General features: G+C 42.7%; 1 protein-coding gene across 1 annotated transcript in view; it reads right to left on the bottom strand.

The window, feature by feature from the left end:
• whrnb (whirlin b) overlaps positions 1 to 18,265 on the bottom strand; it is a gene marked incomplete at both ends in the record, with an annotated part of 126,376 nt that overhangs the window by 31,107 nt on the left and 77,004 nt on the right. The window contains one exon of the mRNA XM_084308149.1: positions 17,969 to 18,097. Coding sequence (XP_084164275.1) covers positions 17,969 to 18,097 — 129 coding nt within the window. The remainder of the gene's footprint in view (positions 1 to 17,968; positions 18,098 to 18,265) is intronic.

Genomic DNA, 18,265 nt, shown 5'->3' with positions numbered 1-18,265 from the left:
ATAAAGTACTCAACCTCTACTGTCTTTAACTATGAATGAACACAACACTCTAACTTACCATCTTTAGATAATAAAGTACTCAACCTCTACTGTCTTTAACTATGAATGAACACAACACTAACTTACCATCTTTAGATAATAAAGTACTCAACCTCTACTGTCTTTAACTATGAATGAACACAACACTCTAACTTACCATCTTTAGATAATAAAGCACTCAACATCTACTGTCTTTAACTATGAGTGAACACAACACTCTAACTTACCATCTTTAGATAATAAAGTACTCAACCTCTACTGTCTTTAACTATGAATGAACACAACACTCTAACTTATCATCTTTAGATAATAAAGTTTGAAAACAGTGTTTCTCTGTTGATTTATACGGTTCGTCTGAGACCCTCAATTATACAAAGTCCTTAGTCACCTGTACAGTGACAAGAACATCCATCTTGCGGTGCACCTTTGTGCCCTACTTTCCTCATCAAAACGGCTGTAATTACACTGTGTGCAGCCAGTCAGAACTGACCAATGGATCGTTATTCAATCAGAGCCCTGCTGATATGATGGGGACATAATTGGATTAATGGGCCGGCGTTCCTGTGCTGCGTTAGGTTGGTTAGGAGCAGCATTGTGTGTTCGATGAGCCCGTTAATGGCTGTGTGGTGGTGAAAGGGTTAATGCCTGTGTGGTGGTGGAAGGGTTCTGTATCATAATGGCTCTGCTCGGCATCACTACTGCACTGTACCTCGCACGTGCACGCGCACTGAATAAAGACCACAATGTACCTTTATATCCCAATATTCGTCTGACCACACCAGGCCATGTGAGCGGCGCGGCGTGCGAGCGGCGCGGGGCGCGGAGCGGGCCGTTTTGACGCGAGCGAGGAGTGGGTTTTAAAATGGGTCGGCGCGACGACCGGAGCGAGAGTTCTCCTCCGCTCCAAGCCGCTCAGGTCCGCTCCTCAGTGCGCACGGCACTGGTCTGGGAGGCGTCTACCAGACCAGACCAGATGGCACCGGTCCACAATGCACCTGTCCTCAGTGTCCGTCCTGTAAACAGAACTGCATGTGCTTACAAGAAAGCCCACAACGTGAAAGCATGGCCGTGTTTGCTAAGTATTTAAAAAAAATAACAGATAATAAGTTCCAATGTATCGTGAAAACAACTAACGATGATGGTGAGGAGACAGAATGTGCAGACTATATTACCGTCGGAAGAGATTCTTCTTGGAATCTAAAGAGACACATTGGGAGGAAGCATGACCACATATTTCGCGAACATAATGAGAAGAAATCCAAAGGTTTGTTACTTGTCATTATTAGCCATTTTGAAATTGGTAGCCTTATTACAGCTTAATGTATTGTAGACCTAATATAAAGCATGCATTTATTATTTTGTTTTAGATGCCCAGACGCAGCAGCAACAAAAAGAGAAACAGCGTGACTCGCTGCACAATTTCCTCACTGGAAAAAAGGCACCTAACGTGACACGTGAAAGAAAAAGGGAGCTGGATGAAGCGTTTTTTAAAATGATATCCATGGATTACGACCCCTTAAGTAAAGGAGAACGTGAAGGTATGAGACATTTTGCCGGCATGGCCCAACCAGGTTACACCCCGCCCTGCTACAATACTGTCCGGGACACACTTATGCCACATGCCATACAAGAGATGGAAGTCAAACTACGAGAGCTCATAGGAATGGGTGAAGGGTTCGTTCTTGCATCTGATATTTGGACAAGTAGAAGAGGCCACAGTTTCCTTGCTATTGTGGCAAGTTTTATCGACGGGACGTTCAAGGGCCACACGGTTCTGTTAGGCTGTGAGCACATAACAGGGTCTCACACTGCAGATCGCATATATCAAAAGTATGAAAGTGTGCTGAAAAATTGGAACATTCATCAACGCGTGATTCGTGTGGTGACAGACAGTGCCAGCAACATGGTCAAGGCATTTAACATCCTGCCTGACGCTGAAGGAGAAGAGGAGAAAGATGATGATGATGAAGTGGCACTGGTGGTGGAGGAAGGGGAGGAAATAGCGGAGGAGGAACCTGCGCTCTCGCAAAACCAAGTGGACGTGGTCACTAATACTGTAGAGGCTATGGTAAACCAGTACTTCACCGTATCAAGTTTACACCTGCGATGCCCAATTCATCTGCTTCAGTTAGCTATCAAAGACGCAGTTAACGAGCATGATGATATCAATCGCCTGCTAGTTAAAGTGGGAAAGCTAGTGAAAAGTGTGCGTAAGAGTTGTCTGAACACGGAGGAAACTGACTCTCTGGGTGTACGACCCACCACTGCTTGCCCGACGCGATGGAGCAGCCAGCTGCGCATGGTGGAGTCTGTCCTAAAGCTATTCAAAAAAGATGCATTGTGGCAGAGCAAACTTAAAACCACTGCCGCTATTCTCACACTTAATGACGTGCGTCGGCTCAATCACCTTGTTGAAGTATTGTCACCGCTGGCTGACCTCACAGACAACATGCAACGGGAGCTTGGGAATTTGGGCATGATTCTCCCTGCTGTAGGCGAGCTCAAATCCCTGCTTGTCAACAACAACGCTGCCCTTCCATTAGGAATAGCTTCTTTCGCGGAAACACTGTCCAATAACGTGTCCACTCGCTTCAGAATGTACTATGATGATAAACACCTCCTCTTCGCGTCGCTGTTAGATCCTCGTTTCAAAACAGAGTGGATAATCCGTGATGAGTTGGTTTGTAATAAACTTGGAGAAATACGCGACCTCCTCGTCAAAGAAACAGAGGAGATGACCGCAGCAGTCGCTGGTGCTGGAGAGGCAGCAGGTCAACCCGAGTCCGACGGCGGAGAGTCTGACGCGCCCGAAGAAATCAAGAGGCCTTGTATATTTGGATCATACTTCTCAGAGAATCAGCCCACGGGAGGAGGCAATGCGAAAACTGAAGTTGAAACCTACCTCTCGTCCCCAAGATCAAACCCTGACGATGTCAAAGATGTCATTGCATTTTGGAAACAAAATTCCAAGTCCCTTCCACGCCTGAGTAAAGTTGCCCGCAAAGTGTTCAGTATTCCCAGTGGCTCTGCGAGCGCAGAGAGGGTGTTTTCCGCTGCTGGTTTGATGTCAAGAAATCACCGCATGAGTTTGAAGCCTCAGACATTGGCTAAACTCGTGTTCTTGAAAGTGAACTCAAAGATAATGTAGCTGCCGTGGCACTGCATGGCAGATATAGGCACATGAGCATTGTTTTATTTTGTTTAAAATGCACAAAGTGACAAAAACGAATAGCCTATAATATCCTACTTTATTGCAAAATGCAATAGGCCTGCCTAAAGTTAATGGCCATTATTTTTTATTTTATACATAAGAATGTAGCACTCTGTTTTAGATTTTATACATTTATATAAATGGAGCATATCCAACAGCACTTTTATATTGGTTGATTGTATTCGAGTTTTTCAAAGGCTATAGGGAACTTGCACATTTTCGTTTGTGTTTTACTGTGAGACACTTTGTAGACAGTTATGTCGAGTAAGTTATATTTTTATTTTCATAGGCATATTAGCTATGTGATTTCCTGAGTTCGTTTGATAACAAGCCTGTTGCATTAATTGTCTTCAGTGGCTAAGCCAAGGCCTTAGGCCTATTACGGCCTCCTCTGAGGCTCATGTCATACGCGTAATTTTGTATCCGTCTTATGCTGTCCTGGCTGTCAGTGATTATGTTCTACCTCAGATTGATTGGTTGATTTAATACTTTATTAACAGTATGCAAAAAGGTATAGGCCTACAGTGTAATTCAATTAGCTACGTCGGATAATACAAGGTACTGTATATGCCGAGGGCTGTGCATAATTAGTTTTTTCCGTCACTGCGTTGAATGTCTTGGTGGTGCCCTGCCCATGGTGCAGTGGTAAATAAAAAAAAATACCATATTCGGTTGATACATTTAAACTGGGTCTGTCTGTTTTCATTATTCTATGATATTTTAAATAACGAAATCAAGAATTTACGCATGCTCGAAACGAAGGCCTTCAGGAAATCCGATGTGTTTAATTAGCCAATTTCAGGAAAACAGCACTTTCTTTTATTTCCCCCGCTGTAATTTTTTTTCTGCTGAGCGGGGTGGAGCGAGGAGCGCTTGATGCCAAAATGAAGTTGAGCGCTGGCGGCGCGCTGAGCGGTTTGGCGGCGGGATCAACATGAGCAATTAGCGGAGCGGACCAAGCTTTAAAGAGCGAAGAGCGGATTTCTCACCCGCGCCGATCCGCTCACATGCCCTGGACCACACCCCTATCAGCTTACCTACATAAGCAGGGGTGGGGCCACATACTCGCCTCCTTCTTCGCTTTCACCACAAGGAAGTGCCTTCGGTAGATCCCCACTTGACGATGTTGTTAGTAGGAGAAAGTTGGAAAACAAGAGATACGTTGACATCATATCTTTATTTTCTCTCTCACTATATTCGAGAAAATACAGCGATATTGTCTTCGTACTGGAGTGTCTGGAAGATGATGATCATTCTACACCTCTGCCGGTTTTTTCGTATTGGGAGTTCACGCCGCTACATGCCTCCCAACTGCAGTCCTCCTTGCTGCGGCTGGATGGGGTAAAACCCTCCAGCGACACAGCTGGACTGTAGGACGCACCGCTGTTGTGAGAAGCGGTGGGTTCCAGGTTTGGTGAGTAATATTTGCTTGCGAGCACCACTTGTCTGTTAGTGCTATGGGGGCTAGCTGACAATGTTTATGAAAACCGGCCCCAGATTAGGGTCCTTTGTTCAGCCTTTTTAGGCGACGGCGGAGGATCTTGGTTTGAAGCCCATTATAGCAACTAGTGGGCCACGACCAGTAGAACTGGTGATCCCAGGATCTCTGGACGCGTGGGTACTTCTCTGTCACCGTATAGGCCCCGTCTTTCATATGCAAATGAGAGTATGCCCTAAACGAGGAAATGTGGGCATGGATGATCGTTATCAGAAAATCCATGTTTAAGTCGGCTACAGCCCAGATGGGACTTGTGCTGGCTCCGCCGGATGTATGGTAAAATCACCGTTGTAAAACTGTGTTAACATCTCGTTTCTCTTCTCTCTTAAAAGGTGAGGAGGGTTTCAGAACGGCGGCCTGTCTGAGTGTAGCTTGTTATATCGTTGTGTACAAGTTCAGGTGATAGCTGCTTAGCTTGCGTGCTAGTTGTGGCCTACCTGTTAGCCAGTCAGCTGTTAGCTGCAGGCGCTAGCCTGTTGTGTCACTAGGCTAGGTAACGTTAGCTTGCTGCTATCAGCCGAGAGCGGCCGTTAGCTTAATGCTACGTCGAACCTACCCTGAGGCCGGCCGGCGAGGACTGCGTCAACAAGGGGAACCGTAGCGGCGGGATGGAGCGGCGACGCTGCCCATGTCGACAACACAGGAAGGCTGTGTTTACTATCGGTGCCTTGTTAGAGACTGCAGTTTCGCTTGATCTGCGCTCACGGTAGGAAGGGTCTTGACCAGACCTTGAACACTTCTTCTTTCTTTCCCTTCTAAATGTTTTGTAAATAACGATGTTTTCCAAAACGAGTGTTGCTGCACTACATTTAGGATACAACGCGAGTTATGTGTGAATTGTCTTGTCACTGGTCTCCATGCAAATCGGGTTGTTTGTTACAGATGTGAAAATGATCTGGTTTGTTGTGTTGAGAAACATTGTGTGTTCATGTACCGTGTACTCACAACTAAGGGGGTTAAACTAACCTATAAAGCTATGCTTAGTGACATATGAGTAAAGAATTAATTCTTTTCTCAGCCTGTAATGACAATGAACAGTGTGTTCACATATTAACAGGTTTACCTGTTTAACTGGCCGTATTAAGGGTAAAGTAGGAGGGGTGTTTTCCCCCTGGTTCCCTGGGGACTTCGCCCTCCTCTCAGACATGTTGTTACAATATATTGTGTCACTGTGTGGTAGGGATACGATGTAACCCTTAGCTTAGTTGCTGGGGTTGTGCTAGAACAGCTTGAGAAACTATATTTTCCTAAAAGAAAAGATTGTTTGGTCACTTTTCGTGTGTGCTTAGCAAGGCCTGTGGCCGATACTAATCGAGAATTATGTATTCTCTCATTATGAAAAACGGCGTTCCTCTGTAGAGTGTTTTTGCCATTTTTTGTAGGTGATAATGGGTTGTGTGTGTCGTGTGACCTACAACTGGGTTGGGTTGGCCACAGAAGCACATGTGTAAGTCTGGTACCGGGGCTCTGTGTTTTTTCCTAAAAATCAGATAGCAGGTTAGCACATGCGCTGTGTGAAGCTGTTAGACGCTTCATGGAGCTGACTATGACTGTGTCATACTCTTTTTTGTCATTACATCGTATCATGGGTGTGGGGTCGTAAAGGGGTGAACTGGTAATCATTTTCTCCCCTTCTTTGATGGGCAGGGGTTAAAACCTCCTGTCCTTCAAGGTTCCTGTCACGTTGCTGTTCGGCACGTTACAGGGTAAGGGGGGGGGGGAGAGGGAGTTTCCTGGTCCCACGCCCTGGAATATTGGGCGTGTGCACCGCACCATAGAGTACGTCACTGTGCGCGTCTCTGTTGGTAGGACTTCCGTGAGCTGTTCGGGTCCATATGATGGATCTGTTTCAGGGAGTGGTCAGGGCTCCTCCTCACGAAGCTCCTATTCGGGCCTTCTGTGAGTTAGGCCTCTCCTTCCATGTGAGGGAGCCTCCTCAGAGTGCAGAGCCTCCTCCTCAGATTGTCAAGGTGAGTAGAACTTCAAAAAGGAGTCCTGCTCTATTGTGTGTGTATTCGATTCAATTAGATTATTGAGTGTGTATGGGTTCAGTGCCTCCTCCCCGGAGGGCCCTAAAACCAAAATTTTACATGGCTCAAGGTTGCAATATATTCTTTTCAATCTGTACAGCTCGCGTGGGAAGTCTCTCTGGGGATTTCCGTCTCCTCCCTATGGGAGGGTGGTGGGATGTAAAAATGTAAACAATTTTTACCCCCGGCTGTGTAGACTGGGATACATGCTGTTGGTGCTTCCTTCTTTTCTATTAAAAAGAGTTGGAGTTAGGAAGCATCACACCCCTCTTGTCGTTCCCCTGGGCGCCTTGGGGATTCAATGACAGGTCTAAATAGCCTGTTCATTGATGTGGTTGTGTCCCGACGCACGCATAGTGCTAGCTCGGGGTGTTCTGTTGAAGATCAGGCGAATGACTGGCACGCCTTGGTTGCTTGAGGTTAAAACAGCGTTTTTATAAAGCAACTGGGATGGAGGTTTTTCCTCTTCCGACGACCTGTGTTGGTTGTCGACGGATTCTCGTTCATATCTGGGGGATGATGACGGAATGGATCTGAACATATGTAGAGGGGTCTCACGCCCTGGGGGTGGGCCACCGGGCGCGGTTCGCACCGAACGTCTGGGTGGCGCCTTCTTTTCATGTTTAAGATCAACACGCATATCTGCCCCTTCTCCTGGAGTAGGCATGTCGGCGTGGTTAGGGCACGGGACTGGTTCTGGTCACGCTGGTCCGGATCAGTTAAACCCGTTGTCCGCCGGGGATGCAGATCTGCTGTTCTGGTACCCTGAGGGACTTGGGTTTTTTTCAGGGGGAAAAATGCCAGGTCGGTCCGGGTGTCACAGGGTTAAGCGCTATGGAGACCCTGGTTGGGTACATTTTGTACTCTGAACTGTCGTAATGGCTTGCGGCCATGCCAACCTGTACACGCTCGATCTCGTCAGATCTCGGCCGCTATGCAGGTTGGTCCTGGTTAGTACTTGGTTGGGAGACCGCCTGGGAATACCAAGTACGGTGTGCTTGGGGCTCGTTCTCCATTCTTTTCGCTCCTCTCTCACGCATGGCGAAGAGGGGCCTGTTGGGGTGGTCTTTGACCTCCTCTGGTGACCCTGTGCTTCCCGTATCGCCGGGCCCGGTCCGAAGTAATGTTTCGTCGACCCGTAGGCCTGGGATAACCCTTTTTTGAAAACTGAAACACTTGTACTGCGGTATAGCCAGTGTGTACCCGCAGGTGTGTTTTGAAGTTTTTTCTTGAGGGGTTATAGGAACAACCACCGCATTGGGTAACGACAAGGTGGTTGATTCCCTGGTGTGTTGGAGCAGTGTCAACTCCCGGGTTACCCGGTTGAGGGTGCCCCTGCGCATTCATGACGTCTGCCAATCATGTCAGCCTTCTCTGCCTCAACCCCTCTGGGTGGGTTTTTTTTAAATGGAGGCTTGGACATGCAACAACGCCAGCATACGCCCCTTCCGCCGGGGGGGCTGTTCTCAGCTAACTCCTTTGGCGCCTGTCTCGTCCGCAGTGCTCCAGGCTCAGGTTACAGCCTGTCGCCTGGTTTTTCCCCGGTGCGCTGCCTGCTTCCGTTGGTTAACCTTTTTTGTGTGCTTACGGCCATGCTGACTGCCTGTTCTGCAGGGTCAGTGTGCCAGGCGGTGTGCTATTGGGGGGAAAGGGCCCGCTCTTGGAGGGGCCTTATCCGAATACGCTGGCGATGTGGGGGGCGGTGTCACTAAGTGACCGCCTGGTGGGGTCTTGATGCCTAGCGTCATTGACCTCTCCGGGCCCCCGTTTTCCAGGGGATCCAGTCCCTTCAGTGGGTCTGGGTCTTCCTTCGCGCTCCGCTGCTACGGCCTTGCCACGGGGTTGGGTTTGCTCTTGACCCCGTGATTCTGGGGGCAGTAACGAGGTTGTTCCCTCCGTTCGTTCCCGAGTGGCATGCGGGTTGTGCGTGTGTGTAGTCGTGGGGTCAGGCCACGGTCTGCTCACCCTGTGCGTTGAGTTGCTTGAGTGCCTCTTCGCACGGTCGGGTCCGTCGCCCTCCCGGGAACCTCCAATAGGGGGGGTGCCCTCCATTAGGGGGGGTCGGGGGGGCTCGGTCCTCCCTGATCTGATGGTTGTGGGGGGCCTCAGCGGGGTGTATTTGTCGGCCGATGGCTCTCGCTCGGCCTCCCTTGTGCAGTAGTGATGCCGAGCGGAGCCATTATGATACAGAACGATAGGTTATGACTATAACCAAGTTTTTTTTTTTTTTTTTTTTTTTTTTATTATTGCAAAACAAAAATGATTAAAAGTCAGTACTCAACACAGAATGCATAATGAAACTAACAGTCAAGGTGGTTAAAATTACATGCAAGTACAGAAACAAGACAAAAAAAAAAAAGTCTATAATAATATTTTAACCGTATACAGTGTATATCCAGCGAAATTAACAATTATACAAATGCTTATATAGGACATACCCCTAATACCTATTTTCTAAAACCCTACACACATATGCTCCAGCTCGAAACCCCCCCTCCCGGACCCCTCCTTGCATAGTACCTCCATTATCCCTCACTCCTAACCAGACACTACCATTATAAGCTAGCTTTTATTCTCTCCACCACTTCTACCCACATTGACATTTTGGATTCGTTGAGACCCAGAATTCTTGCTGTAGATATTTCTTGATATATCACATCGAGATATGTAAGAGACCAAACTTTCCGGCACATTTTTTCCGGTTGAAACCAGCGTGATGCGATCAGTTTTTTAGCTACTGTGATACCCGATAAGACCAATCTCTTTAGCTGTGGATTTACTGCAAACTCAAAAACATCATTTAAAAGCAATACAGAGGGTATATTCCAAGATACGAGTTTTGATAATTGATGGGTCACATCTTTCCAGAATGCCTTAACTGGTGGGCAGTCCCAATACATGTGCATAAATGTCCCTTCGTCTCCATTTGTACATTGGGAGCATTTTGAGTCCTGTTTCAGGCCCATTCTGTTCAGTCTTATAGGAGTCAAGTATGTCCTGTGAATATAGTTAAGATTGATTTGTTGATGGTCCGGGTTCCTTGATGTAAGACGGACATTTGCCCATGCTTCTTGCCAATCAAAGTCACTTTCCAGGTCTGGAATATCCCTCCTCCAGACAGTGTCTAGTTGAAGGGTTTCATACGAGGACGTTAGTAATTGATAATAAAAACCCGATACAAAACCTCCCAATGTTTCTCTTTCATAGAAAAATTTGTGGTATCTGTGGTGTTCAACTGGTATGTGTAATGGAACACTGTGAGACTTCAAACATAGGCGTAACTGTATGTAAAAAAGCCATGTGGACTCTGTGAGGTTAAACTTTGTGCATATTTCTCCATAACTACAGAAGCCCTGGTTATTAAAAATATCCCCTAATGAGTGTATGCCTTGCTCTTCCCATATAGGGAATCTTATAGGACGTTTTCCCATTAAGAGTGCATTGTTATTGAATATGGGAGTGTGATTATGCCATTTTTGAGGGTTAGGATATTTTTTTTGTGTTTCCCGCCATGTTCGGATTGCATGGGTAATTATGGGGCCAAATTTCCGCTCACAGTGCTTGATTGGAAGTTTAGTGTGTGCTATGTCCTTCAGTCTCTGTGGGGCTACTATGTTTTCTTCCAATTCTCTCCAAGATACCAAAGCCTGGGGATCAAACCATATTGTCAATGGTCTTAATGTGAAAGCCTTAAAATATTGTAAAAAATCTGGAACTGCCATGCCACCGTCTGCTTTATTTCTCTGTGCGGTGGATCTTTTTATGCGAGGTGGTTTGTTATTCCAAATAAATTTGTATGTGGAGGAGTGTAATCTTTTCCAGTAGCCCTCTGGAGGGGGTAACGGTAGCATTGAGCTGATGAAGTTGATTCTTGGTAATACATCCATCTTAACTATTGATACCCTTGCCTGTACTGAGTTTTTAAGTTTTGCCCACCTGTCCAGGTCGTCTTTGATTTTGTTCTGTATTTTTGTGTAATTGTGCTTCACCGTTTGTCTTATGGTGGGAAATATTTCCACACCCAAGCATCTAAAATGTTTTACCATGGGTATCGCACCTGGGAGGGTTGTGTCTTTTTTTGCATGGATGTTAAGTGGAAGGAAAGCCGACTTCTGCCAATTTATTTTAAATCCCGATAAATCACCAAAGTTCTCTATCAACTTGAGTAGATGAGGCAATGTGGTGTTGGGGCTTTGCATGAACAATATTACGTTGTCCGCATATAAACTAATTTTATGTTGTGTGCCCTTGATTACGATTGGTTCTATGTATTGGGATTGTCTTATATATTGTGCTAAAGGCTCTAATGATAGATCGAATAGTCCGGGACTAAGAGGGCAACCCTGTCTGGCTGAGCGTGATACCAGAAAGATTTCGGAGATGAATGTGCCTGTTGTAATCATGGCCGATGGGTCCTTGTATAATACTTTAATCATATCAATGAATCCTTTTCCTAACCCCATCCTTTCTAATACTGCCCATAGAAACGACCATTCCAGCCTGTCAAATGCTTTCATAGCATCCAGGGATAGCATCGCCTTAGGTGTGGTGTCCTCTTTGTCTGCATCTAGTACGTGCAGTATTCGTCTTATGTTATCATTGATCAGGCGACCTCTTATGAAGCCAGTTTGGTCCGGATGAACTAAAGACGTCATATGCTTTTGCAATTTGATGGCTAATACCTTAGAGTACAGTTTGACATCGGTTCCGAGGAGGCTTAAAGGTCTGTAACTACCGCACTCTGTGGGGTCTTTGTCTTTTTTGAGAAGGACTGAAATGAGTGCGATATTGTGGTGTTTATGGAAGCTCCCCTCCTTGACTGAGTATAAGATCATATTTAGTAATAAGGGTCCAAATATGTCCCAACAAGAAAGGTACATTTCTGATGGGATACCGTCTCTTCCAGGAGCCTTACCATTTTTCATTTCGGATATGGCCTTCTTGAGTTCCTCTAATGTGATCGGTGCTTCTAACTGTTTAGCGTCGTCCTCCGAAAGTTTAGGGAGAATAATTTGATTAAGATATGTGTCCAATTTGTTTTGATCAAAGGTTGTTTCTGAATTATAAAAGTCGTCAAATATTTATCAAATAGTCTCGGGGATGCAAAGACATAATCAATTCTGGATAATGTGTTATGTCTCGCCGATTGACAGGAGTACTTTCGGGTTGTGGGATTAAGTGAACGCCATAAATCAATTACCCCTGTAGTCTTTGACCAATCTTTTAATGCTTTAGATGAATTTTTTTGTTCGCTGGAAAAGGCGAGGTAAGATTTGTCCATCCTTGGATTCCAAATGGCATTAAAATCCGCACCTATTATAAATGAGTACTCGGGATGGTTTAACATTTCATCGGTTAGTGAAGTGAAGAAACCCACTTCGTACAAATTTGGGGCATATACCGCTGCCAACGCTATTTTCCTGTTATTATGTACAATCCTAGCTATAGTTATACGCCCCTCAGCATCCGACCATACCCATTTTAATTCGATATTTAATTTACGTCTGACGACTATGGCTACACCTCGAGTTCTCGTACCAAAAGAAGAGTGACTAATATTATGGTATGTATTATCCGCTAACGTATCTATGTCTTCCTCTAAAATGTGCGTTTCGCTTAGTAGAGCCACGTCCACATGTTCTTTTTTCATCAGTGTGAGCACGCTTTTGCGTTTGTGTTGTTTGTTTATCCCACCAGTGTTCCATATCATTATATTCAAACTAGCCATAATCTATGCATGTTTTTGTGTAGTTTTTGGTAATGCTTCTGGAGTGCGAAGCTACAATAGATGTACATCCAATTATTGAGGTCCCGTTGAGAGCCGAGCTTAAAAACATATATATATACAAATAAAAATCCCCTATTTTCCCCTCACCCAGAGAGTCGTACAGGCCTGTGTTCCAAAAACACATCCTCCGCGTATGACTTTCTCCCTTAGTCCACCGGATTTGATTTGATTTGATTTGAAGTCTTTATTTCGAACATGCAATGAATACAACAAACAATAACAAACAAAGAAAAACAACTCAATCTGCATGTTCGAAAAGGAGTAGGAAGAAGTATACACTTATTTAATCCTACCCCTTTTCCACTACTCAAATGAGTGTACTATTTTAAACATAAAAAAGAAAAGAAAAGAAAAGAAAAAAAAAATATATATATATATATATATATGCAAAACAAAAAACAAAAACTATATATGTATAAAATAAAATAAAATAGAAACAAAATAAAAATGTAAACACCTGTGAATATCAAGTCCCTTCTTCATCCCTGTACCTTGTGAACATAATTTCCTTATACATCAGTTTGAATTGTCTCATGTTTGGACATTGCTTTAACACCACATTAAGACTGTTCCACAGTTTCACTCCACATATTGAGATGCAGTGTTTTCTCATGGTAGTGCGTACGTTTAGCACCTTTAAATTGTGTTCTCCCCTCAGATTATAACCCCCCTCCCTATCAAAGAACAATTCTTGAATGTTTCTTGGAAGTGCATGACTTTTTGCTTTATACATTAATTGTGCCGTTTTAAATTCCACAAGATCATTTAACTTCAATGTCTTTGACTCCAGAAACAATATGTTAGTGTGATCACGATAACCTGCAATGTGAACTATCCTTATGGCCCTTTTTTGGAGTATAAAAAGTGGTTGTAGTGTAGACTTATAATTGTTTCCCCAGACTTCAGCACAGTAATTTAAATATGGTAAAACTAGTGAACAGTAGAGAATGTAGAGTGATTTTCTATCCAGGATGTGCTTTACTTTACTCATGACTGAAATGCTTCGTGAGAGTTTAGATTGGACATGTTTTATGTGAGGTTTCCAACAGATTTTATGGTCTATTATTACACCTAGGAATTTATTTTCATAAACTCTTTCAATAATCACATAATTTATTTTAACTTGTACCTGAGTATCCAATCTACAGTTTCCAAACAACATAATTTTAGTTTTGCTCAAGTTCAATGATAATTTGTTTCTATCAAACCATTCCTTCAATTTCTTCATTTCAGATGTGATGACCTCTAAAAGCTGCTGGACATTCTCACCAGAAAAAAAAAGATTAGTGTCATCCGCAAATAAAATACATTTAAATATATTGGATACTTTACATATCTCGTTAATGTACAAGATGAACAGTTTTGGACCCAACACTGACCCCTGGGGGACACCACAAGCAATGTCCAAACATTCAGATTTATAATCTCTCATTGTCACAAATTGTTGTCTTTTATTTAGATAGCTTCTTACCCAGTCCAATACTACCCCCCTGATCCCATATCTCTCCAATTTCCTGATTAATATATCATGATTAATAGTATCAAATGCTTTTTTTAGGTCAATGAATACTCCAGCTACATGTTTTTTTTGATCTATGGAATTTGTGATTTTTTCAATGAGTTCTATTAACGCTAGTGATGTTGACCGGTGTGTTCTGAATCCATACTGGCTATCGGTGAGTAAATTATGTTTATCAATGAATTTATCTAATCTGTTGTTGAAGAGTTTTTCTAATATTTTTGAAAACTGAGGAAGTAGAGAAACAGGCCTATAATTTGTGAAGTGGTGTTTATCTCCAGTCTTGAACAGAGGTATGACTTTTGCTATTTTCATTTTATTCGGAAATCGACCAGTTTTGAATGATAAATTGCAGATGTGCGTGAGTGGTTTTGAAATCCCAATAATGACATTTTTTACTATTTTCATATCTATTTCATTACTGTCTGTAGATGTCTTGTTTTTACATTTATTAGTAGTTTCTATAATTTCATTTTCATCTACCGCTTCCAGAAACATTGAACTAGGATTTCTTTCAATGTAATTGTCTTTTATGTCTTCAGGAGTCACTGGATCTGGGATTTTTCCCGCTAATTCTGGTCCAATATTTACAAAAAATTTATTAAAGTTGTTAACCACATCATCCATATTGCTAATAGTTTGATCCTCTTCCATAAAATACTGAGGATAGTTTATTTGTCTTGATCCATTCCTGATAATACCATTTAATATCTTCCAAACACCTTTAATATTATATTTGTTGTTATCTAATATTCTACTATAATGATCCTTCTTACATCTTCTCATAATATTAGTCAACTTGTTTTTATATTTCTTATATTTATTTTCTGCCTCTTTAGTTCTATGTTTTATAAATTACAAAAACATTAAATTTTTTGGATTGCCCAAACTGAGCATTGTAATCCTAATCTTCCTATGCTAATTGCCATAGGATCTAACATTTTCATTCTAATACAATAGAATGTCGCTTTTGGTCTTGCACCTTCCCTTACTGTAATGAAATATTGTGAAAAATGAAAAAAAAGAGAATAAACTTTCATCGACATATTCATTTGAACCCTCTACTAACATATGTAGGAAACATCAGGAAAAAGGAAAAGATTGTAGAGAAATATTGACACCTTAATGTGAAGAACAATGGAAAAGAACAATGTAAGATAAAAGAAAGAGAGAAAAAATAGAAATAATAAAAAAAAGATAAAGATAAGGAGTGAGAGATAGAATAATACTCTAACTATAACCAAGTTCTGTTAATAATGGTGACGCTCGGCATCAGACGCCGCTGCTGCCCTTGATCTCACCTTGTGGTGAAAGCTTGGGAAGGAGGCGAGTATGTGGCCCCACCCCTGCTTATGTAGGTAAGCTGATAGGGGTGTGGCCAGACGAATGCTGGGATATAAAGGTACATTGTGGTCTTTATTCAGTGCGCGTGCACGTGATGCCGAGCGTCACCATTATTAACAGAACTTGGTTATAGTCATAACCTATCGTTAATGACTGTGTGGTGGTGGAAGGGTTAATGACTGTGTGGTGATGGAAGGGTTAATGACTGTGAGGTGGGCCTATTGTCCTGCCGGATTTACAGAGGCATGGCGGAGGCAACCATTGTTATGTAAATCATGCACTTTGTCACAAAACTCTCTTCAAGGACACCCCCCCCCACACACACACACACACAAAAAGAAAATAGACTAATAATAAATTCATAAATGCATAAGGAAGGAAGGAGAGGGTAGGGCGTATCTGTCTATGGCCTCTTGTTAGTATGTGTAGGAGTTTAATACAGGTTAATGTTTTATGGGGATGCTCTATGTTTTATTATGATGCTCTATGTTTTATTATTATGCTCCGTTTTATTATGATGCTCTATGTTTTATTATGATGCTCTATGTTTTGTCATGATGCTCTATGTTTTATTATGATGCTCTATGTTTTATTATGATGCTCTGTGTTTTATTATGATGCTCTATGTTTTGTCATGATGCTCTATGTTTTATTATGATGCTCTGTGTTTTATTATGATGCTCTGTGTTTTATTATGATGCTCTGTGTTTTGTCATGATGCTCTATGTTTTATTATGATGTTCTATGTTTTATTATGATGCTCTATGTTTTTATTATGATGCTCTAGTTTTATTATGATGATGCTCTAGTTTTATTATGATGCTCTAGTTTTATTATGATGCTTTATGTTTTTATTTCAATGCTCTATGTTTTATTATGATGCTCTATGTTTTATTATGATAATCTATGTTTTATTATGATGCTCTATGTTTTATTATGATAATCTATGTTTTATTATGATGCTCTATGTTTTATTATGATGTTCTATTTTTATGATGCTCTATGTTTTATTATGATGCTCTATGTTTTATTATGATGCTCTAGTTGACCACCCGCATTTCACTGTATGCCCTGGTATGTATGTGACAAATAAACCTATTGAATCTAGTTTTATTATGATGCTCTATGTTTTATGTTGATGTCTGTCCGTGTCCAAAATCAGGGACCATGATGGAAATAAGTGCTTGCACTTTCTCATGTTTTTATCCCTTGGATGCTGTCTTTTACTCCACAATAAAAATCAATCAATTAGTGTTATGGAAATGTCCCTCTTGTCGTGTATGGACTGGGAAGCAGATGGGGGGGGGGGGGGGGGGGGGGGGGGCACGTTTGTGATTTGCTTTGGAACATCGATGCAAAACAAATGCAAATGTATACGCTAATCAAAACTGATCTAGACAGGCAAGGTCGAGTTTCAATGAGAGTGGAGGAAATTAAATGGATTTTTTTTTTTTTTCTCCACCATGTTGTAAAGTCACGTACGTGTTCTGACTAGAGACGCATTAATTGACCAGTCTCAACCCCCCCCCCCCCCCCCCCATTTTTCTTGATCCTCCAATCACAACTGTTGCTTCCCGGAAAGCAACAGTTGTGATTGGACGATCGAGAAAAGAGGATGGTCTGATATAAAGTATCGATCCAATCCGTTACTTTCTGGTGTTAGTTGAGGTCACTGGACAATAATTATTGAGATAGATTCAATTAAAAAAAAGCTTTGTATCCTGTACAGCGTCGGTATGTTTAAAGGAACAAGCCAACATTATGGAACATGCGCTTATCGTCTTCTCCAGAGTCAGACAAGAGGATAGATCCCAATGTGACGTCCTCCCTGTATGAAGACGGTAAGTAATGTTCTCATAATGTTCCTTCCTATACCAGCATCGGTATCAGTGAAACAGTAGTTTTGACCATGTGACAAAACGGAGGGTGTTTCTCCTGTAGGCTACTCCTGTCCAGGGGTGTAAAAAGTACCCAGAAATTATACTTAAATGAAAGTATGGGTACCGTCTCAAAATCGTACTCAAGTAAAAGTCAGAGTATCTGGCTAAAAACACACTTGAGTAAAAGTTAAAACGTTTCTACTTCTAAATGTACTTATGTACTAAAAAGTAAAAGTAAAAAAAAATGTCTGACTGTATTCTTCTGATAGCAGGTGTTTAAAGATCCCCGCTTTCTAGTCTTGCACAAGGACCAATCAGCATGAGTATGGGCGGGTTAACTTTCCATTGATGGGGATTTGATTGGCTGTTTTTAAATAAAGCGCGGCCGCAGGATTAATAACGCTAACGTCAGTTCGGCCAGAGAAACAAATATACTAATTAAAATGGTTGGACCTGCGAGCTTTGTACTTTGTAGGTCTGCATTTTAAAAGTAAAGAGTAAAAAGTATGTTTTTTTTCTCTGAAATGTAATTGAGTAAAAGTACAAGTATACAAACCTAATAATACTAGAGTAAAGTACAAATCCCCCCCAAAACAGTACTTAAGTGTTGTAACGAAGTACAATTACTCAAGTACTTTACACCCCTGCTCCTGTCTCACCTGTATAGTGACTATACGTGGCAGAGGCTGACGGGTGTAGGCTCCTCCCTCTATAGCGATGCCCAGGGTGCTGGCGCTCTTGGTCACATGGACCAGGGTGGGGGCGGGCCCTGCGACCGGGGAGCCTGTCTGTCAACATCAACATACAGTGGGCAGACATAGGAGAGAGAGAGAGAGAGAGAGAGAGAGAGAGAGAGAGAGAGAGAGAGAGAGAGAGAGAGAGAGAGAGAGAGAGAGAGAGAGAGAGAGAGAGAGAGAGAGAGAGAGATTAAGCTGTTGGTTCTTCCGGAGGGCAGT

The sequence above is a fragment of the Notolepis coatsorum genome (assembly GCF_963971535.1).
Source record: "Notolepis coatsorum genome assembly, chromosome: 2".
Lineage (NCBI taxonomy): Eukaryota > Metazoa > Chordata > Actinopteri > Aulopiformes > Paralepididae > Notolepis > Notolepis coatsorum.
This window is presented reverse-complemented; position numbering and strand designations above follow the sequence as displayed.